The 22,877-nt window shown below is 51.6% G+C and overlaps 1 protein-coding gene across 5 annotated transcripts in view; it reads right to left on the reverse strand.

Annotated features, from left to right (window-relative positions):
- Positions 1-22,877, reverse strand: part of RNF24 (ring finger protein 24) — a 36,350-nt gene that overhangs the window by 6,702 nt on the left and 6,771 nt on the right. For 2 of the 5 annotated variants that reach the window (XM_075148426.1, XM_075148422.1), the window contains exons 2-6: positions 21,373-21,454; positions 10,823-10,972; positions 4,337-4,379; positions 3,305-3,346; positions 215-294 (exon numbers count right to left, since the gene is read on the reverse strand). In XM_075148426.1, coding sequence (XP_075004527.1) covers positions 215-294; positions 3,305-3,346; positions 4,337-4,379; positions 10,823-10,965 — 308 coding nt within the window. In that variant the 5' untranslated portion in view covers positions 10,966-10,972; positions 21,373-21,454. Of the gene's footprint in view, positions 1-214; positions 295-3,304; positions 3,347-4,336; positions 4,380-10,822; positions 10,973-21,372; positions 22,410-22,877 lie in introns of those variants that run through there. The other 3 variants (XM_075148424.1, XM_075148423.1, XM_075148425.1) reach the window with 2 other exon arrangements.

The following is a 22,877-nucleotide window of genomic DNA, read 5'->3' on the forward strand; positions in this document are numbered from 1 at the left end:
AAAGTGAAGTGGTTTTGCCGGTCCACGACTGGACCTTTGCTGCTCCAAATGCTCAAATTCATTCGATAAGGGGCTTTTGCTGCAATTCCCTTCCCTCCCCTGGAGCTGGGGTGGGAACAAACGCCGGGGGGGAGCCACGGCACCAGCAGACCTCACGCCAAGAGCCTCCCCGGGGCCGCCAGACAGGGTTCGGTCTCCTGTTCCCCACACTTACTTTCTGTGGAAGGCATGTTTACAGGGACAGATCCCCAGCTCGTCCTTGGGCTTGAACTCCTCCAAGCAAACGGCGCAGATCTGAAAGACGTGAGAGGCAGGGAAAAGGCACTCAGCTGCTGGGAAGCATTTTTTTTGCACATAAAAACTACGTGGACATCTCTGAACCGGCCAAAATGCTCCCCCCTGTAAAAAAAACCCTCCCCCTAAGCGATGCCCTCGGCCAGTTTCCATCTTCTCCCCGGCGCTCGCCTCGCCCCTGCCTTTGGTTGGGGAAAAAAAGGGCAATTTGGCTTCTGAATCCGGCGAGGATACGCTGGGGGTGGGGAGAGAAATACCAAAGGGAAAGCAAATTCCTCTTTTCCTATAAACCCTCGGTTTTGACCAAGAAGCTGCTTTTTTTTTTTTGCCCCCTGTGCTGCAGAAGAAACGCTTGGGAGGTTTCTGCATCACAGAGGGGTGAGATCCCCCCCTAAAGCCTTCCCAAACTTCCCTGCCCAGAATTTGGGATTGCAGGCTGGGGCTGGGCTCTCCCCTCCCCGGTGGAGGGGACCCCGAAGCCCCCCCGGAGCAGCAGCTGCAAGGCTGGGAGGTGTTTTGACATTCCAGGAGGCTTTAGGGTGCAGGGGGACAGATCCACGCTGCTGCTTGGTCCCTGCGACCAAGCTGCATCCGCAGGGATAACTCTGGGAAGAGGAAAAGGCAAGGGGTGCATCTCTGTCCCAGGGATGGGAAGGTTGGTGGCTGTTTTCCTGGCGGGCGAGAGACCCAGCCGAAATCTCCTTCCCCCGCCAGTTTTTCCTGATCCATTTTGGACATTCCTGGGAATTTTGGATATTCCCGGCTGTTTTTCCCAGCCCCCCCCCGGCCTGGGAGTCTCCGGCAATCCCAGACAAGGGCCAGCTCCGCTGCCAAAAGCCCTTGGGATGAGGCAGGTGGCTGGCAAGCGCCGCGGGAGACTCCCGGCGTTCCCGGGAACGTGGCACCCGTTGATACTTTCCAAAGCTCGTCAGGGACCTTTTTATTGAGCGAGCAAACGCTGGCGTGGCTGCTCGGGTTGGTCCCCGAGGAACACACACATCTCTTGAGCCCCGTGAAAGCCTGGGAGAGGCAGCGTGATGGAAAAAAACAGGAAAAACAAACCCAGAAACACGGGGCTGAAGAGCTCGGCTGGGACTTTCCCCTCCGCAAGGCTCCGGGCGAGCCCTGGCAGTCGCCCCGTGATGTTGCAAAATCCCCCCCAAGCTCTGCTTTCCAGAAGCGCTTACTGTAAATACCAAAAATCCAAATGTCCAAAAAGGGATATTTTGGAAGAAGCCAGCGAAAATCCTTTCCAGTCTTTCCCGAATCCCAGGGAAGAGCTCCAGCTGCTCTATCCCCTTCCCCACGGATCCCTCGTCCTTCCCGAAAGCGTTTGGGCTAGAAAAGCTGCGGAGAACTGGGAGGAGAGGTGATGGAGGAGGAGGATGGAGGGTTATCGCTGGCGTTCCCGGCTCTGGCGCACTCCCAAATCTCCCCCGCAACGAGCTTCTCACCCCGGGAAGCGCTTTTCAGTCTGCGTGCTGGCAAAACCCCCGCCGCAAGTCAACTTAACGCGAGCGGATCCGAAACGGGGGTCTCAAGAAGGGACCGCTCCGACCCTCTGCCGCCCTCCTGCCCTTCGGCTGCAGGGAGCGGAGGGTGGGAGGATGAAACGTGGGAGGGGCTCTCGTTGCTCTGCTCGGGGAATTAAAAAAAAAAAATAAATAGTGGCTTCTAAACAAATGGAGCTGGTATTTAACAGAGGAGCGGACTCAGGTCTGGGATGCGGGTGGGCATTTTTGTTGTCATTAGGGGAAATAAATCCAGCCCATGTTTGAAACAGGGTTCGAACAGATTCCTGCTCAACTTCAGCACGAAAAATGGTCTGTAAATAGGGACACTCAGCCCCAAAACAGCCTGGAAACCTACGGAGAACAACTAATGTGTTTTAAAACCTCAAGGGGCAGGTAGGTAGAGCTGGATTAGGGGAACATCGTTACTCCGAGACGTGTTTCAGCCTCCGGAGATCCTCTTAACTCGGGAACGCAGAGGGACCCAGCAAGGAGCCGCTGCTGTGCCCGCATCGGGGCAGTCGCTGGCGCAATTCCCCCTGCAAAGTTTAGATGCAAAGTCCGCTGGGGCTTTACTTTACGGCTGCCGCAGGCTCTGCCCTCCTCCCAAATCCGAGAAGAAACTCTCATGTTTTTGGAGCTGGAAGAAGGGTTTTTAATTCTTAATATGTCCAAGCAGACACCCCTTTGCCTGCCTCTTCCAGCCAGCTCTTCTCTGCAAAGCTGCAAACCAGGAGCGCGAAGGGCAGAAGCCTGGGGCGCGTGTTTATCTTTGATTTCAATTAAACCCCGCCAGAGTTTACTCTGCCCGAGTAACGCGGCCGGCAGAGATGTGCTGGATATCGTCACGCTCTGACGGTGACGAGGCTGAGCGGGGCTGGAGGGGACGTAACCGTCAAGGGACGCTGTTTATGCACAGCCTGGCCTGCATCTGCCTCCCCTTTTATCCACAGCTTTTTATCGCAGTGATAATAATAATGCAGTAAATAATAAAAATAATAATGCACTAAATGATAATAATGCACTAAATAGTAATGCAATGAATAATAATAATGCAATGAATAATAATAATAATGCAATGAATAATAATAATGCAGTAAAAGCTAAAGGGGACCCAGGAGGAGGAGGGAGGTGGTTTAATCCAGACCCCCTTTGCAGATGTGCTGTTAACAGCTGCATTAACAAGCAATTAGACTTTCTGAAAGAGAAAAGCAGCATCGGGGAGAGATGGAGCTGCCGGCGCGGCCGTTAACCTGCCCCCACCATGGTCCCTGTAACGGGGTAAGAGGCTGCAGAGCAAACCCCGCTGCTGGCAGCAAGCGGGCAGCGATGCCGGCACACTTAGCTGTGCGTTTTGCTCCCAAAGGAGTTAAAATTTGAGTTTTTGCACCCTCCTACCTGTGCCAGCGTTTGCCTGTCCCCCATCCACTCCCCAATGTGAGGAAGAGGAGGGTGAGGGAGTCTTTGGCGCTATACTACTGCCCCAGGGATGCACTCACCTCGTGTAGGTTCAGCTCCTTCACCTTTTCCTTGAGTATAACCTGCAAGACAGCACGCCGGGGTCAGGACACAGCTTTTGCCAAGAGTGTTTGCAGCAAAAATCTAAATTGAGATCCCATTTAGCGTCTCAGTAGAACTGGAAACCCCCAGTAAACCCGGCACAGCCACGGAGCGCATCAAGTCTTCACCCCTCTGCAGACGCAGGAGGAAGGCAGCGCTGGCACAGCTATAACCACTAACACGAGGACCAAATCCAGGAGGTCTCCCCCCGAATTTAAACCTCCTGGGCTCCTAATGCTGTGCAGCGAGCTCCTGCGTGGACATCTGCCACTTCATTTTCACTCCGTCCAGGCTAAACACCTGGAGAGGGCTATAAATCCACGACAACCACGTGTTATCGTATCACATCAGCCCAACTCCACCCAGTTTCCTGCTCCGACGACAGATCGGAGGCAGAAAAACGACACAAGCCCTGGAGAAAACAGGACATCGAAGCAGCAGCCTGACACCGATCTCTTGGCTGTGTTTATTTTAAGGGCACTGGCGTGCGTGGGTGCATGCAGAAAACAGCTGGGTTTGCCAAGGTGACGTGGAGGTGTTCCCTACGAGAGGTCCCTACAAAAGCCCCATGGCTGCGGGTGGTCCAGAGCAGCCGGGTCTGAGCCAGGGAGCAGATTCGGACCCCACAAAACATCGTTTGATTGCTGGGGAAGTGACGGCTCACCAGTGGGAAATAAGGTGAGCGCTTGGAAAGGCTGCCCAGTTGAGGTGCTCCAGGGGTGGAGATGTCCCCACCGCTCCGGGACCTGCAGACTAACAGGTGAGAGATGCTCCTGGGGTGCCCAGCTGGTAGAAAAAAATTAAATCAGCGGGGACAGAGGTTTGCTTGGGCGTTACAACTTCTCTTCGAAGACCAAAAGCCTCCCAAGGAGAAGAACAGCACAAGGAAACCTGATGGAGTGACTGCTCCAACACGGATTTGGCACTGAGCAGAAGGGAAGAAGAAGACAACTTACTGAGTATCATCTCACCTGTTTGTAGGCGTAAAGCTCTTTGTGTGCTTGATGTCTGAGCCTGCAATCAAAACAGGGAGAAATGTGAAGACAGGCAAAAACGTCAGGATTATTGTAATACCGCAAACGTTCCATTTCCCTCCTTTCCAGATTTAATATTTTTTTTTTTTAATTTTTCATTTCGGAAACGAGAATGGCCACATGAAACGATGCATTTAAGCAACAGCCAGCTTTCCCGGTAGCTGGGAAGGCAATGTCTCCATCCAGAAGCACACAACCTCCTCCCTTCTTCCTCTTTTGACCTCCCTAATTTTCCGCGCGGACATCACCCGCACCATTAAGACCAGCAAAAGCTGTTGAGTAAGTCAGGAGCTGCCATAAATACCCCCGGTTTCCAACCACTTCTGCTGCCAACTATTTCTAAACTGGACGCGACGCCTTTTGCCAAGCGATGGGTATTTTAGACCCGACGAAAGCTCCGCTCCCGCTCGAGCGAGGACGGCGAAGGAGACCCCACTCAGAGGCTTCCCCCCTATCATGCTGCTTGGGCGATGTTGGGTTCCTCAAGCCCAGCTTTATCTTCAATTATAAGATCAACCGTGCTGCTTCTGCCTCCCAAACTCTCAGGAAGAAGCATTCAACAAGAGGTCATCCACCTGGTTGAGCAAGCGGAGGATGGCTATTTATCTGAAGACGACACCGGAGCAGAAAGCTTTGGAAAAGAAGCAATGGGATGTCTTCCATCTCTCGCCTCCTGTCACAGGGGACAATTCAATAACCAGAGATAACAAGCTGCCAAAAACCGCAGAATGAACCTCTATTTTGGGGGTTTTTATCAGGAGAGCAGGCGGGGGGGTGCTATGTTCAAGCACGGGGTGACAAGCCCACGCAATGACCCAGGGCGCTCCCTGCCCCAGGGAAGGAGCCGGGGCCGTAGCTGACGTGGCAGTGGAACAAAATCAGGATTATAAGTTGTTTCCCCCGCCACCTACCTTTCAAAGCACTGTGCTCAGCACAATTTGGGGGTTTTGGGTGTTTTTTTGTTTTGTTTTGTTTTTTCCCCGAATAGCATCCATTCCTGGAGCAAATCAAGGGATGGAAATGGAGGGGATGAATCTATTCCAAAAATGCCTGCCGCGGTGGGAAGTCCAGCTGGTGGCAGCAGGAATTTGAGGCCACAAGCAAAGGGCCGGTCCCGTCCCCTCCCTCTCCAGGAGGCACGGGTGGGAGCATTTGTCCCTATTCTGGGGACCGGGCAAACAGCAAACAGAAACACACATTACATCCCTCCATAGTTTTCAAACTATTATTAATAAAACATCTTTCCACAGCAGAACAAGCAGCAGCCCATTTTCCACAGCCCGGCAGAGCGGTCTGCAGGCATCGGCTGGGCAGAGAAGCCGATTATGCTTCTAAAATAAATACATTTTAAAAAAAAAAAACAACTAATATTGCTTCTCGTTACAAAGCATGGCATTTAGTGAAGTGCTCTGAAAACTCAAGAGGGAAGTCATCAAGGCTAAAGAGTTGGCCAAGGACTTTTAATACGATGTCAGTGTGTGTCTGCAGGGCTTGGACAGCCGTAAGAATATTTTCCCCAGCCAGCCTCGAGTGTGATTTCAGATGGGAAACCCCCTTGCCTGTAATCTCACTTCTCCAAAAATATCCTGGGGGCTGTCTCAAACCCCGGCTCTTTCACCCTGAGCTCTCGGAGACTTTCTGATCCCGCAAGGCTGCAGTGGGCGAGTTAAAAAATAGGATGTAAAAATATATCCCTGTGCTTTTTGCTTGAAAACATCCCCCCAAAATGTCGTGGGCCTTAAAAGTCAAGGAATGGGTAAAAATGCACTTTAACGCTGCAGAGAGAGTTGCAGTAAGTCAGCTCCTGAGCCCCGAATTTAGCGGGGAGCCATCCCTCCTCCTCTAATGATGCCGCCTGGCAGGGAACCTGCCTGCAGAGCCACGGATAAAACCGCAGCAGGCAGAAAGGAGAAGGCTGGGGTCGCATCCCTCCGCCAACAACCCCGAGCAGAAACACGAGCAGAAGATGCACGAACAATAGAGAAAACAGGATGAAACCGGCCCGATCCGCAGGGATCCCGGCGGCTGGGAAACCGGTTATGAAACACAGATGGGGCAAAGCAAGACGCGCGGCTGGAGACCGCAATACAAGGGGAAAAACTCTCCCAGCACGGGAAAAAGCATCTGTTCCACGGAGCACCGAGCGGCCGCCGAGGCTTTCGCCCCGATGAGCCAAAGCCACCGGAGGGACGGTGTGGCGCAGAACAAGTCCAAGCATCTGCGGACGCCGTGGAGGCATCTGGACCAGCGATGGGGAAGAAGCGACCACCTGGCCACGGATCCCTGAAGCTCCGTGCTGCCGGGGGAGCGAGGATGCTCAACAGCACGGGTTGGTGCTGAGCTATACAGGGAGACTTTGCCAAAAGAAAAAAAAAACACCTCCCTGGAGGGGAACGGCGTGAGCGCATCTGGTCCCAAAGCGTGCGAGCTCCATCTGCTCCTCCATGCTTTCCTTTCAAAGCCAGGATCCTGGGCCAGATGGATCCCGGTCGGACCTAGCGCAGCTGTCGTAACGAGACCCCGGATCCTGGCAAGCGTTCTTCCCCGTCGGACCCAGGGCTTCATCCATCTCGTGTCAAGAGCTGCGACTCCGCAGGAATTTCTGGCAGATGGTTGATTTAGATAAGGGACCACACAGCGTCTTAAAAGGCAGCGCGTGGCTGGAGACCGTGCGTGCGCGCACGCCGTCACCCATCTCTCAATTTAATAACCGCCTCTTGCGGATTTTGTGATCTCTTCCCAAGCTTTCCACACCTCCCAAAGGAAAGGGAGCACCCCGTTTCTCTGGGTGACTCCGAATCATCTCTAGCAAGTGAACGACTACGGGAATAAAACGCAGAGGAAACAACTTTTTGTAGGTTTACCTCCAAGATCTGCTTATTTAGAGTAGAAAGAGTAGAGAGGTGCCAGCGCTGGCTCTTTGCCCCACCACCACATCGCTCTCCCCGGGCTCCTTGAGCTCCCCTAACCCAACCGCTGCGTTTGATCCTGGCAGGTTTGAATGCAGAAGGAAACAGCCCTATAAAAAAAGGCTTTTTAAGGGCTACATGCCCTGCGCCTCCCGTAGGCTTTGAGCCGCTCTAACCTGGGCAGAAACCCCGTGCAACCCGCGGCAAAGCACGGGCAGAGAGGATGCGGCAGCGTTTACCCAGGGCGAGCGTGCACGCCATTCAAATGCTTGGAAAGCACGGCGTCGCTCTTTTCAGCGACTGGGTTTTAGGGGACCGAAGGCAACACGAGGTTATTACTTTCATTAATTCAGCAGAGATCAGACACAAACGGCTGCCTGCAAAATTTCATTTCCTTTTTCTTCCTTTTTTCTTTTTTAATTTTTCCAAGCAGCGGCAGCAGCCGCGAGGGTAGGACCCGTGCTTTGTACCGGAGTGGTTTGCAGCGGCAGAGGAGCTCAAGCTTCGCCTGGACTGTGCACAGACAGAGAGGATCTTTGCTTTGCTTTTGGCTGAAATTCCTATCGGACTCCGTTTTGAGCCAACCCGATTAAAAACAACACTTCTTCCTCCCGTCGGAGCGGGCAGCGCGCTCTGTATTGACACAGTTTCGAAGCGCAGCCCACGTGCCCTTCTTCCCCGGCGCATCCTTTATTTAATGCCGTCAGCTCTGCGATTAGGGGTAAATACACCAGATATTGGCTCTTCCACGCTCCGGATGCCTCCCCAGCCGGGGATGTGGAGGAGGGCTGCACGGGATGCTCTGATCTGGAGCAGGCGATGAGAACCAGGGCCCAGAGGATGGTGTCACGAGCTCCGCTCCCTATTTGCCAAATATTTGCAGATGTGTGAGTCACGAGAGAGGAGGGAGAGGGAGAGGATGGGCTGCGTTGCCTCTGCACCTAACCAGGGCCTGGGGAAAGCCACGAGCCCGTTACCTGCAAATAATCCCTGCGGGTGCAAGCATGGAGCTCGTGATGGCTCCATCCCTGCCCACACCCCTCCACCCTGGGTCGGTTTCTCTGCGACGACACGGTGCGACCCACGCGGCACCTGCTTGTTAAATTAACACTTCTCTTTTATACAGCCTCCAGATGTAATTCGGTATTAAAGCCACGCATCTCATTGCAGAAGGGGTCAGGAATGCGTGGGGTAATCCAGGAGGCTTTAGCAGCTGGTTCAGGAGGGGGAAAAATGCAATTTAAATTCAATATCTTACTTTGTATACCAAATCCTCCTGCTATAGGGCTACAGGTATTTGCTTGCTACGGAGCCAGGCACCAGCGATGCTTCGGCAGTAGATGGCACTGAAGGGGAGCGACATGGCAAACCCTTCCCGGAACAATCATTTGGGATGCTCTGCACTTGCAGTCGCGTGGTCCTCGTCCCGTTGCCCATCTGCAAGGCTTTCCAAACCACACCGAAGCTCAAGCTTTTATACCCCACATAAACTGAGATTACACAGCGAATTCAAAGGAAGTGGATGCTCCTGGGGCACATGGGCACAGCTAAAACCTGGGGTATGGAGAAACCCTCCAAACAAGGGCCGGAGGATTCTTGTTTGGCACCATTTTGCCAAATAGGGCGGGGGGAGGTGGTTTGAAGAGCGATTCATAGAGTCTCTATAGAGTTTAAGGCTATAAAGGGATCATTAGATGATCTAATCCAACCTCCCATCTATCATAGGTCGTTAAATAGCACTTCGTTACTCCTGGGAATGGGAGCCAAAACGTCTTCTTCCAGAAAGGCCCTCTGTCTTGATTTAAAGACATGAAGAGACAGAGGACTTGCCACTTCCCTTGCTGGCTTGTTTCACAGGTTACTCACCCTCTCTCTTACAACACGCCTCCAACTTCTAAATTTAAAGATTTTCTGGCTTGATCTTCCAGACATTACTACTTGTTATTTCTTCTTTGGGGCAGAACACACCCAGCAAGACCCGGTGCCCAGGAAAATACTCTGAAAGTCCAAACACTTCTCCATTTTGCAAGCAAGCCATATAGATTCAAGCTCAATCTGGGCAAAACACGTCCTTGAGCCTTCTGAACACCATTTGTCTTTTTTTTTTGCATCCCCTGGTGTCACAGTTAAAATGCAAACACTGGACGCAGATGCAATATCCCAGCACAGACCTTGTTAACATCAAGCACCGAGATACAAATCGCCTGGTGGGGGATGACCCCTCGATCTGTTTCTGCCTTGTCTGCCGGGGTGGACAGATGCGTTGCACATTCAAACATCCTTTTCTTGTGCATAATTGCGGGCAAAAGTGAAGTTATGATGCCCAGGCAGCTCAAATCACCCCCAGGTAAGCCTGGGTTTGGGCTCACCTGCAAGTTTTATGAAGTTTTGCTTCGTACAGAGCTGAAAATAGGTGGAAATTATCAAATAGTTAGAAGGCAACACTGAAATCTTGCATCCTTGGTCTACGAAAGCAGGACAAAACATTTTCTGCACCCTCTGGATAGAAAACCTGGCGGGACTGGCTGCTGCGAGCCAGCCAGACGCAGCCTCTGCGGTGCAAGAGGAGACCCGGCGCCTGTCTTACGGGGACAGCGGGAGAGGATGCGATGGATGTACGGCTAGCAGGGAGCTGGGGCCATCTGAAAAGCCAGAGGGGAGGGAAAGGGGATTGAAAAGCTCTTCTGCAACTTGGCAGGAGAGCTCTGGGCGCGCAGGATTTCGGCAGTCGCTGCCGGCAGAGCGATGCCCTCGGCTCCTCGGCCGCAGGGAGAGGCGCAGCCAGCCCCGCATCCCCGGTTATCAGCACGACTTGCCCCCATCGCCACCTCGATTCCCAGGCACTGTGTTTTTCCCCACTTGCCTCTCGCTTTCTCTCCGGCAGGAAGAGTTTCTCCTCTCAATTAGTGGCCCAACTCTCTCTGCAGTGGCCCATAAAATAATTAAAACAAGCCCCAAACTGGAACAACCTTTAACCCTCCCATCCCGCTCCCCATCGTTCAGATTAACAAATCAACTCTGCATCATTAATCTCTAAACTGCGCTGTTGAATGAGCAATTTGTGTACAATAACGAACGGAGCACGTATTAAACATTTCTTAAGCACACAGTACACAAGTTACTCATTAAAGAAGAAAACGTGTTGAAACATTAAGCAGAAAGCAGGAACCATAAAACATCCCTTTCCAGTCTTTTTGAGAAGCCAACCATGTTTTCATGCCTGTTTGAGCATACACATAAATATATCTCCTGTTTTTAAAGCGGATAATGTAACTGCCCCGCGGGACTGGCGGCTCCAAGATGCGTGGGGCAGACGGCGTTTGGTACTCACTGTGTTTGCGCTGGCTCTGTTAGGGATGAACATGATGACGAGGGAAAGTTAAACCTTTTTCATGGGTCACATCGGTTTGGCAAGACACGGTGATGCCATCCTTGTTTTGGGATGGAGGGATCGGTGCTGGGCTCGGCCTGAACCGGGGCAGCTGTTGAAAGGAGCCAGGGAGAATTGCCTTACCTGATCAAGTAGCAACAGAAGAGCAAACTGAGGATGAAGACGAAGATGGCCGTGCCGAAAACCACAATGTATATGTTGAGAGGCAGGTTCTGGAACCCGATGTTCGGCATCCTGAAACTGTAATGCTGGAAGTCCGAGCTCATGGGTAGGCTGCGGAGACAGGGAGAAAACACACGGACGTGAGGCTCCCTCGGCAGCAGGGGATGCCCTTCGGAGGAGACCAACGGCCCCTCAAAAGGAAGGTGGGGGGAAGGAGAGGGCAGCCGGCAGCGCTGCCTTCTCGCTCCTCGCCCCCCGGCGCGAAGGCATCCTCGCCCGAAACCGAGCCCCCAGCTCAGCAACCCTGAAAACAAAGCAGGGCTGGATCAGCCGGGGCTGGGATTTTTCTTCTCCCGTTATGAGCTTCTCCTCCAGCTATTTCCCCTCTTCCTTACACACATCGTCCTTCAAGTTAAACACTGCATCGGACGGACGGCGGGGATTTGCATCCGAGCAGCCAGTGCCCCCAAACCCTCATTAATTAAGTGAAAACATTGAAAGCAGCCAGAAAGCCTTGTAGCAAGGAAGGTTTTTCTTCCCTTCCCCTCCTGCGGTTTCCAAGATCTATTCCTCATTCCATAGAAATCCCCCCTCCAAAACCATCGAGCGTGCACGTGAACCGGCGCGGGTTCAACACACTCCCAGCGCATCCCAGGCAGGATGGAAAGGACAAGGACACTCCCACGCCATATGGCAGCGCCGCGGAGAAATTATAGGGGCCATAAAAGAGATTTGGTTTGGTTTTTTCACATGAGATCCGGGTCGGGCGGTTTAAGGGAATTTTTGCAGGTTTCAGCTTTATTCCTCGGTATAACCCCACGCTGCTTCCCCCCAGCAAAACCCCGAAGCACCCGTGAGCGGCGGCAAAGAGGAAGATGCAACGATTTTGGCTGTCGACGTACCACGTCTCGGACGTGTGACCAAAACCTCCCTCCCCTCGGAGAGGCCCAATGAAACCACGAGCAGCTGCCTGGGATAACGACTGCAGCGTGTGATCTCTCCCACGATTTTAGTTTTATTGCACGGGACACTAATATTTTACAATAACCCTCATGGGGTGTTTTTCAGGAGTCAGGCAGAAAACCAGCCCGATGTCTCCATATCGCCATAAAAACCCCCTCGTGCCGTAACGCCACGTTAATACTCAAAACCCTTAACTGAAAAGCACGTATTTATTATTGCTTCTTACTATTTCTTTCTATCACAATCAGTCTCCAAGCCATTCACCTTTGAATGATCACAACCGCCTCTGGCCAGGCATGAAGTTCACCCCCCCCACACTTAAAAAAGGAAGTTAAAAAAAATGCCTTGTTTTCCTTTCTGCCCACGGCAGAGGGCTGGACACGCAATTAAATGGCACAAGCAGCAGGGAAAGTACCTGAAGTCTGGACCCCGTTTCCCAAATAAAATCACCAAGGGATAACAAAACCCTCCCCCGGACCGGGGAATTTTCAACGGCGCATTAACTGCACGGCTCTCAATTTTTGCACGGGGTGAGAAGACGGCGGGGAAACCGTGGCACCTGAACCCAAACATGCCAGGGAGCGATGCGCCAAAAATCAAAGCATCCTCTGAACGTCCCGCTCCTTCTCCAAGCAGCATCCTCGCTCTCGCATCTCCTTTTCCCCCTCACACCCCTTTTTTGCCAAACCCGCTGTGTTTTCCTCCATCCTCCCGTCATATATGCATTGCTCATATATACGTTCCATGCTCCCCAGCTGCTATGCGGGGAGCAGACTCACCTTTCATCCCAGCTGCTTTGCCAGCACCTAGCCCCTCGCCCGCACCCTCCTCGCACCCCTCGCCGAAGGCAGCATCTCCGCCGGCGCCGAACGCCCGCCCGAGAGCCTCCTCGCTCTGGTTGCTTTCGGTTTCCTGGGCTCGCTGGAAGTTTTGAGGCGATTTCTGGTAAAGCCTGGATTTGATTAAAGCCTCCAGAGATCAACACGCATGTTCAGAAACTCTCCCGGCCAACGTGGAAATGCTACAAGAGCTCGGGGAGCCAGCACACCCCCCTGCGAGCACTGGTGGGGATGGGATTTTATAGCACAGCAATCACCCGGCAGCTCACACTCCTCCACCAACGCTTGCTCCGCTCAACAGAGCTGTTTTGCTTTGCAAATAAATTAAAAAAAGCCAAAACCAGCCCCCAAACCTTTGTTCCCGGCTCCAGCAGAGTTAATGCACAGCTCAGCGTCGCCGCGTAGGGTTGGGTTTGGTTTTCATCTCCGCACCGTTTGCTGGGTCAAAGGGATTTTAGACAGTTCAGAGGCTCTCCCCTTGGTCACGCTCACGCGACAGAGGATGTTTCGGCTGGAGGACGAGGCTCCGGCTGTCCCCGCTCGCCCTCGGGCTTGTGTCGATAGTCACTGGCGTCACCAGGTTGGCTGGCTCCAGCGCCTCAACCACGCAAGAGAAAATCAAACGTCCTCCATCTAGGAAAGCTTCGGGAGATTTTTGCAAGGAAGGAGAGGCCGCTCTCGGAGAAGAGGCAACAAAACCAACCAGCACCGGACTACTATTTTTCTTTCCTTTACAACTCCTTTAACTTGCGATGCTCTTCTTACCAGAGGCGGGGGCTGCGGTTCAGCTCTCCCACCAGAAGACGCCACAGCGGACCAAGCACAAAAGCAGAGATGGCGGGTAAGGAGGACCCAGGCTGGATTTAGGGCAGCAAATCTCATCGAGCCAGAAAAATTCCTTACGGTCACGTCCAGCCGAGCCGTGCAGCTCTTCCACCGGTCCCCACGACCTCGGCCGCAGCTACAAACCATCACAGCCCCCGGCAAACAAATGGTCTGTAGAAACGGAGCTCCGTCCCACCCACAGCATCCTGCTCTCTTCTTCCAACGGTGCCACTTCCCTAATATTTTGCCCCAAAAGGACGTCACCAACGCCGGCCATACCACAGTGTCTCAGCCTGCCGGGGACAACCCTTCGGTCTCCTACGATGCAAGTCCAGTGAGTCTCACACCAGATTCATCCCACCCCCGTGTGAAATAACCTTCTCCACATCGGAGCTACCCTGGTCCTCCCTCGCTCCCGCTGCAACAGCTGAGAAATGTTACGGCAAAAAACACAGAGGTTAGAGGGGAAAAAATAAGTTAGCCTGCACAGGATCCAGGAAACTGTTAACTTTAAAAGACTTCACTGAAATCTGATGATTTTAAGCAGCCAAGCTTTGGGGTTGGGTTTTTTTTTTTTTTTAGGGGAGTGGGGGGGGAGGAACTATATTTTAATCTGCTTCAGATTTGTGAGAGCGCAGCCAAAAGAAATAAAAAAGGAGCCGTAAAGAAGGATGAAAAGTTTCTGGTGCAGAACAAAAGCCTCCCTGTTGTTCTCTCCATGGCCAGAGCAGGCAGATGCCTCTCCTGGGGCACCCACCGCCCCGCCTGGGGCACCCACCACCCCCGGGATGGGAAGCACGAGCTGCCCGGAGAAAAGGGGGTTGGTACCGCAGAAACCTTATGGAGGGGAGGACTTCCCCAGGGCTGGGTGCGACCCTCTCTGCAGCGTGCGGTTACGGGGAGGAAGATGCTGACTTGCTCTTCATCTGAAAAATGAACCTGCTGCGATGGCAGAGACGAAGCGGTGGGGAATTTGGGCAGGCGCCTGCCCGATGACCCATTTTCCCAAGGTCTCTGACTGCTGCTGGGTCCATCGGGTCTGCGTGTCCTCACAGAGCGTGAAATCACAGGGAGAGGACTGTGAAACATGGAGGGCTGGGAAGGCTGCCTGCCGGCCAGCAGCACTCAGGACAGAAGAAGTAAGTTTGCTGAAGAGAGATAAACCTGGAGAAAAAGTGGGAAGAAAAAGCCCTGAACCAGCGAAGCCCTATGGGAGTCCCAAGGCTGGTTGGAGGAAAATCTTTTAAGTGCATATAAAAAAAAGTAAATATATACATACGCATGCATATTTCTTTGCAATATATATTGCAAACAAAACCACCTTCAACTAAAGCAAAGCAGAGAAAATCTGATTTTCCCAGGCTGCAGCACAGAGGGAACGGGAGGGTATTTATTTAATGATACAACAGCTTGCAAAAATAAAAAGGAACAGCGGTGTCCTCGCAATGGGGCCGTATGCAGGGATGCGGAGAGAGCCGGGGATGGCAACGCTGCAAAGCAGAATGACCCAAGCTCCACGCCTCCTCCTTCGTTACACCCTCCAATGAATCAGCCGCACGGGGCCAAGCGCATCCCCGTTTCTTCGACGACTATGAAAACAAGCTTTAATTAAAAGCCAAGTTACAGTTAATGGCATATTGGGAAGTCAGGAAGTGAAGTGTTACAGGTCAGCATTAACTTGCCGGTTTCACAGCGCTTTGATTACAAGTTGGGCTGTTAAAGGCAAACCTAAATGAGCCACCTAGCCAAATTAATCCCTATTATAATCATAGCAAGCACTTAATGCTCTTAATAAGCGGGGCCAACCTCTTACCCAGAGCTTTCATCAGGAGATCTCAGAGAGATTAATAAAGGAGGCAATTATCTTCTTACAGGCAGAGAAACTGAGGCAGGGAGGCGGGGAGCAAGGCAGGAGAGCCGCGGTCCCCAAGGCCGGGGGTGACACCAGGGATGCCGCTGGTCCACTGCAGGTGATGCCACGAGCATCATCCGCGGGCTGAAAGTCGCTGATTTTTTCTTTCCTGCTGCTTTACCGCATGGATTTGAACTGTGCGCTCCTTCTCCGGGTTTTACTTATTAAAGGGATCTTCTTTTCTTTATTTTATTATTATTTATTTATAACACCAGCGGATAAAGGGGCCGCGTGAGCACTATGCATCATACCTAAACTTAGCCCATGCGCAGGGCGGAGGGGTGGTTTCTGCCTCTGCTGCCGTAAATAAAAAAACATTTTCAGAGTGATTTACCTTATGTTTTCAAGACAAACAGCTTCCTCTGTGGGGATTCAATGCAAACCCAGGCTGGTCTGAACCTCCTGAACTATTAACTGGGGGAGCTGGATGGAGCTGCTGGTGCGAGCCCCCGCAGCATCCCACCGGCCAAGCTGGCGAAGCCAACCCACCTCCAGGAAATACTGAGCTTTAAAAACTCCACAAAGCCAGACGCGCACAGGTTCCCTTCGCCCGATCGAAACCACGAATCTCGGGGAAAAGAAAATGCTAAGCCGTGGCGAAACTCCAAGTTGAAATATTTTATCGACAGGAAAGATTTCAAGTGGGCGCGAACGGCGTCTCAAGTTTCAAAGGCGTTACGCAAGTCCGCAAAGTGTTTTATACAGGTTTAACCAAAACGGTTATTAACTCAGTTGAAAGTTAAACTGTGAGGAGCCGACAAGACCTTTCTGAAATAACCCAAGTTGTATTGCGAAGTGGGGTATTCTTCCATGCAATAAATCCACAACATAAAGCTTATTAAATGGGTATGCCTAATGGGATAATATTTTAAAAAAAGAAAGAAAAAAAAAAAAAAAAAGAGATTTTTCCAGGTGTTTAAAAAGCAGCAGTGAGAGATATCTGCTTTTAACTTGCAGGCAACTCCCCCCCGTCGTGAACCCCCCCAAAAAAAAGCGAAGCCCTGACCTCAAGCAGCTGGAAGGAATTTCCTTCAGCTCCACCTCTGGAGCCGGTCCAGCGTGAGGATCCGCAGCGCGGCGGTGGGAAAATCGCAAGCAGCTGCAGAACCAGCCCCCAAAACCAGCACCGCTTTCGCCCGAGAGATGCGGAGAAGCCACGCGGCCGCATCGCCTTCACCTGGGATGGAGCTGGGGAAAGCTCAACGCCGCTCCGGCCGGGAGCGATGTCCTTCGCCATCCGAAAACGGGGGACGGCAGGACCGAGAGCAGGGAAGAAATCTTGGCGTGCTGCGATTTTAGCAGAGCTACGACGCTTCCATGGGGACGGTGTCAGGCCACAGCCTGGGCGCATCCAGCGCCGGCTCCAAGCATCCAACCGGACCCACCTCCTTCACCGCAAAGAGCGGCGGAGGAGCACGAGCGATGGCGCACGGCTCGGCAACATTATTGATTAGCGGGATTAACGACCGCGCGGCAGAGCGTGCCGGGAACGGAGAGCATCCCGACAGGTCCCTCGCGATCCCTTACACCACGGGGCAGAGTCCTACTCAGCTCCAGCAAAGCTCGGCCGGGGCGATGCTGCGCCGCGGCTGGGGAACAGAGGAAACTTTTGGGTGTCAAACGGAACCAAAACTGTTTATTTTACCCATTTCAGCTGCGTGCAGGTTTGGGGGACAGCGGTGGATTTTTGTTGTGTGCCTGGACAACAAAGAAACCCAAACTGACCTCCAACCAAGAACCGCTTCGAACCTTTGATCCCTTCTCCCCAAGAGCGAATCCGGTGCTTTTTTTGAACTGGAATCAGGAAATTTCCTGGCTGCGTTCCCTGGCTGACCAACACCGAGCACAAAACCTTAACCCTCTCCACCGCCCTTGGGCAGGGGGACACGGACAGAGCGATACGACAACGTGACGAAGCAATCCGCCACTGAAAAAAAATCGAAAAGTCTTTATAACGAAAGAAATACCTGGCAGCGCAACCGGTACCACTGCAATTTTCAGCAAGTGCTTTTGATTTTGGACAGTTTAACAGGCAAATGATCCCACGACCTTAATACCGAAGAGCACCTTTAAATGTGAAAATGTTTTTGCTACCGTTGGCAGAGAAACGTGCAGAAAATAGGTCAGCTGCAGCTCCCATCGCCGAGTTTGAAGTCAAGTGCTTTCGCCCAGCGCTGTTGGAAAGGCAAACCAGAGGTTTGCTCAGGGCTGATTTTGCAAGTTCCAGGAAAAAGGTCAAAAATAAACAGAAAAAAAAAAAAAAAAAATCAATAGCGCTTTTTAATCTGGTCTGCAGGAAGGGGGAAGCAGAGTTTGGAGGACAGCCCTGCTTGGGCACCCGTCGGATTACAGAAATAAGAAATGGAAATCACTTATCAGGAGGGTCTGAAGCGGAGTCGGCAGCTTCTCGCTTTGAAATGCGCACACAAGCTGCCTGAGTACGGTTCAGTTTGCTTCTCGGCAATGAAATAACACTTGAGGAATTTTTTCCCTTTGGCCCTGGGGATTTTTTCTATTTTTTTTTTTCTCCCCTTTTCCTGGCATGCGGCTCCATCCCAGATCCAACGTCACGACCTGCTGAGCTCCCTCTTCCTCCCAAAGGCACGGTGGGAAAGGATGCGCCGCTGCCTCCTCCTGCCCCCAGCCCCGCTCACACTCACGGCAGAGAAAGCAGAAGCCCCCCCGGTACCCAGCGTGGGGGTACCCCCCCGGGACCACATCACCCCATTGCTGCCTCCATCCCTGCCTGCCACCATGGCACTCAACAGAGCAGCATCGCCCCGTACCATGTAGCTCAGGTGCTAAAAAATTTAATAACACACATGTTATCAAAAACGGGAGTATTTTAGCCCAAGCAAAGCTCTGAAAGCCAGGGCTGAAGTCAGGCACCACCGTAGGGTGGGCAGCTTCACACCGCCTGTTGCAGCCCCCCTGCCCCTATTGCTTAATTTGGTGGAAATAATCTTCCGTCTTTGTCTGCGGTTGCTTTTCCTCGTTTGCAGAGTTTTCCCCAATTAATGGGTTCCTTGGGGAAAGCGGATCAGAAACCCCGTGAGAAATGCTCAGCCTACGCCGTTGAAGGGCCAGACCAGAGAAGTTGGTGTTAAACGCTCCGAGCAATTTGCAAATTCCTGGGTGATGACACTGAGAGCCGGGGGAAGCAACGGGGGCTCCCGAAATATCACATCTGGAAGAAAATCTCGCTTTGATCAAGTCATCTTCAGGCTGAACAAGAGCAAATTGCTTTCTGTGGAGCAGAAGAGCAACCCGCCTTCTCCACTCTTTTATATTGAGAAGCAGATGGACTAAATGACCTCCTGAGACCCTTTTCCCCCTGTGCCCTAAGCTCCTTTAATGGGGGGCTGGGGGGGGGGAAATCAGTGCAACACCCAGGGATCAATAATCCCTACAAAATCCTGCTGGAGGTAGGCACCCTGCGCTGGCGATGTAAATCGCAGCCGCTAGCAGCCATCCCATAAAGGCAGTAAGAGGAGCCAAGCACAATTTGGGATGCAGGAAGGCATAATGCTCTCGTTTACACTAAATAAGGTTGCTAGGTTATGGATTTTTTTTTTTGGGGGGGGGGGGGCCATAATCTGAAAGGGGATCCAGATGGTTGTAAAGCCTTGTGGTGGAAAAGCAGCATGAGGCCAGAGAGGGAAGAATTCCTCTTTATGCTGCTGCCGTCTGCTCCCAGATCCTGGATTTCAGTCCTCAGGAATGTTCTCCGCGGACTCTTTTAATTGCACCATTTATATTTGCAGTAAAAATTAAAGAGAAGAGGTAGCTGGATGCAGAAGAGCGAAAAAGCTCCGGAAAAAAGTCACTAAAACAAATCCTACAGAGGAACTGTCCCCCAAAGCCCACGTCGATTCTACAAGGTTTGTATTTTAAGATGCTGGCAGCATTAAAAAGCCTTCAGGAAAACCCAAACAAACCCAAACCTCAGCCTGCTGGGAATTTACACTGAGTCCACGTCACTGCCGTTTGCTATTTTTCCTAATACTTACAGAAAAATGAGCTGTGCAGTCGGCCCACCCTTCCTCTGGTTTTAACAAAAGTACTGGGGTTTGGGGGAGTATTTTTTTTTTATCGTTCCTTCTGCTCTGCTAACAGAGACGGGAGTGATTTTGCAACGCTTTAGAGTCCAGCAAAAAAACCTTCCACAGAGCCATACGGATACAGGACACAAACTGCTTCACTCCCACGGGATCGGCACAAGCAAAGATGGCTGCAAGGTTCACAAAAACCTCAAAATTTAGCTGGAAATGGAAAATTGAACATTTCCACTCCCAAGCGAGGTGCTTGATGGAGATAAATATGCATAAACCCAACATACGCACCTCCTCCTCTGTGGCGCAGCCTCAGCGCCGAAGGCGATGCCGTGGGATACCGTCCCTCTCTCCCATTCTCCCCAGTATTGTGGCCTGATCTTAGTGGGGTGGAGAAAGTCAAGGGACCTTAAAATTCAGGGGTACCCGCACCCTAGGGGTCTGTAACCGAGAGGTGATGGGTAGCCATGCATGAATTTTCAGCATTATCTACCTGCACCCCTCCTTCGCCCAAGGACGCTGCTTCTTACACAGGTTTCTCATAAATTGAGCCCTAAATAAGTAAAACCCCAAGTTACGGGTGCGCTGCTGATGCAGGACTCATTTAAAAAAAACCAAACAACTTTTGAGAGGGTTATTTAAAGTTTGCACTTTTCTTGCAGCCGACTGAACAAAACCTGCTAAATATTTTCCGACCGCTTCAACGCTACCGGGGCCTCCTTGGGCAGCGAAGCTAAAAAACACCAACGCGACTTTCAGGCATGTAATAGTTTGCTATTGGATCTTTACGAATTCCCGGGTGCTGAATTGCCTACTAGAAGGCAAAATATATGAGTGGCACTAACGAGTCGGCTTAGCAACGAGCAGGCAGGCTGCCTCGAGTGTCTTTTTAAAGGTCAAGAGAGCACATGATTCCTGGGAGCCCTCGCGTTCGGTTTCTACTACAAGTTAAAGATATTTCCAGCGAGTCTGGTTATTAAATTGCCATCTCGCATCAGCCAGCCGCACATCTTTTAAAACCAGTCTTTAAAACCAAGACTTTCCCCTCCTCAAATATCATTATCCCTCTTTCAACCCATTCCTACCCTTCCCTATCTTCACCAAAACGGTGGCATTTGAGGGGAAAACCCGCATCGAGGTGAAACGCAAGGAAAGGTCCCACCGCCGCAGGGATTTTCAGGTAGCGCTGCCGAGAAGCATCATTGAAATTCAGCGGGAGAAGCCGGTTTTCCTCCGCTCTGCGGGGGCTGCCATGTTAAATCACATTTGGATTCACAGTACAAGGCTGCTAAAATACCACCGCGGCGGCTATTGGCACATTTCAATGAAAACACCGCGGCCTCATTAGTATAGTGGAAATTATGAGCTTGTCTTTGTATATATTTAAAAGCTTGCCTCTGAAAGTATATTGGGTCAGGGCCAGAAATTCCTGGCTTGGCGCTCCTACCACTCGACAGTTCGGGATTGCCTCGCTCACGCAGGTCAAGCGACCGTGCAGCCATCGACCCGGGAGAAAAGGCATTTAAAAAAAACACCCTGCAGGGAAAGGCGCAGGGCAATGTTGCAAGGGGAGGCAGAGCAACGGGGTTTGAACTAAACCCTCTTCCACGTTAGCTCCGTGCATGGTTTTCCCTTGCGAGGCCGTTAGTGGTCATGTCCTAATGAAAGCACAGGTTATAATTAAGAGGATGCAGGAATGTGGGGTGCGTGGAGCTTCATCCCGCTCCCAACAGCCGGGGTGAGAGCATCCTGTCAGCCCAAAAAGCAACGTTCCCCTCTGGGGATGGACCACAAAAGCCCGAATCCTTTGCAATAAGGGGCAACCTCATGAAATAACATCATTTTCAGGATCTGCTCATCTCAATGTGTGATTTTCCAAGTCTCTATCAAGAAAAGCTTTCGGGTCAGCTCCCTACTTACCCGCACGGGTGCCACAATGCAGCCAAGCCACGCAAACCCAACGTATCTGCTGAACGGCTACTGCGGTTTGGCGCCAGGGATGCTGGAAAAAAAAAGAAAAAAAAAAAAACCCTAATATTGCACAAAAAGCCAGAGCGAGCGAGGGAGAGGACGAAGATATTGTTTTTAAACGGTTTGATTCACAAAGGCTCCTATAAATTGGTTCAGCTCTTAGTAATAGCACAGAGATCCCCTTTTAAAACACGGCGATGACGTTACGCGGCACAGAGAGAAAAGCTGGGGCGGGGGGAAGGCTCGGCTAATCCTCGCAATTTTATAAGCATCTGAGACACTAATCCGTTGATCTCATTGAAAAGGATTAGAATTACTCCCTCGCCAGTAAAATTTAAGAAGTTTTTGACCAGATGTAAACAAAAGCGGAGAGCAGCCCGTGGAGACGGCTGCCACACAGTGAGTCTTCAACGAGAAATCCTCACCGGGGCTGGTTTTGGGGTGGAAAAGGGGGATTTCCATCCCAGTGCTGTGGAGGATCATCTGGAGCGATGCCAGCGTCCGAGGTGAGCCCAGCCAGCTCGCCCGGCTGCAGCCGAAAGGTGGGATCCCATCCCGGGCAAGCATCCCGCCGGGGCATCACAACCTGTTTACAGGGTCCCACTCGTAGGGGAATGAGGCTCCAGCTACAAAAAATACCACTCCAAAACCCCCAACGTGTTCAGCACTGGCTAAGGAAAACATTATTTTAATAGTAAGAAGAAAAGAGGGCAAACTTCTAAGCAAGAAATTGGATAATTCACACAAAACCCGAGTTCTGCCCAGCTTCGCAGCAACTTTCGTCCGCGCAGCTTTACGACAAGGACCCGCGTTATTAAGGTGGAAAAATATAACACAGCATCCTCGTGTCCGGCACCTGCTGCTACGCTTGCAATGAATAATTCATAATATTAAAGAATAAATTGTTTGATTTAGAAGATGAAGCAGGCAACGTGCAACCTGGTTTTTGATACCAAGCACAGCCACCCTCTTTGGAAAGGTTCACTCCTAAGTCTGACGGTCCGGCTCTTAAGGGAAACCTTAATAGCCAAAATAAACCCAAACCTAAAGGAGGCTTCAGGCAGAAAGGATTCAGGTGATCCTTTGGTGAGGAAAAGCCACAAAGAAAGCAAACTTTTGTTAGTGCTTACTTCTTTTAAATGCCATCCAAAAAAGAAACCTAAAGAGATTTAAGCTTCAACTTCAATTTAAACCAGGACTCAATCTCATCAGGGCTGGTCTTAAAACCACTCCTTTTGGAGGTGCTGATGGGAGGCAGCAGAATCCCTCTTCTCCAGCCCATTTTAATGGGCTACCATATTTTTTTTTCCTCCTTAGGCACAGAAAAACATTCTCTTGGCTTTGGGAAAACACTCGCCATCCCCGCGCAGCCCAACTCCCCGCAACGCTCCCGCTCCCAGCTTTAGCATCCAAGGTTCCTCCGGCCTGGAATAAACCACCCGATGCCGGGCTCG

The sequence above is a fragment of the Calonectris borealis genome, chromosome 4 (assembly GCF_964195595.1).
Source record: "Calonectris borealis chromosome 4, bCalBor7.hap1.2, whole genome shotgun sequence".
Lineage (NCBI taxonomy): Eukaryota > Metazoa > Chordata > Aves > Procellariiformes > Procellariidae > Calonectris > Calonectris borealis.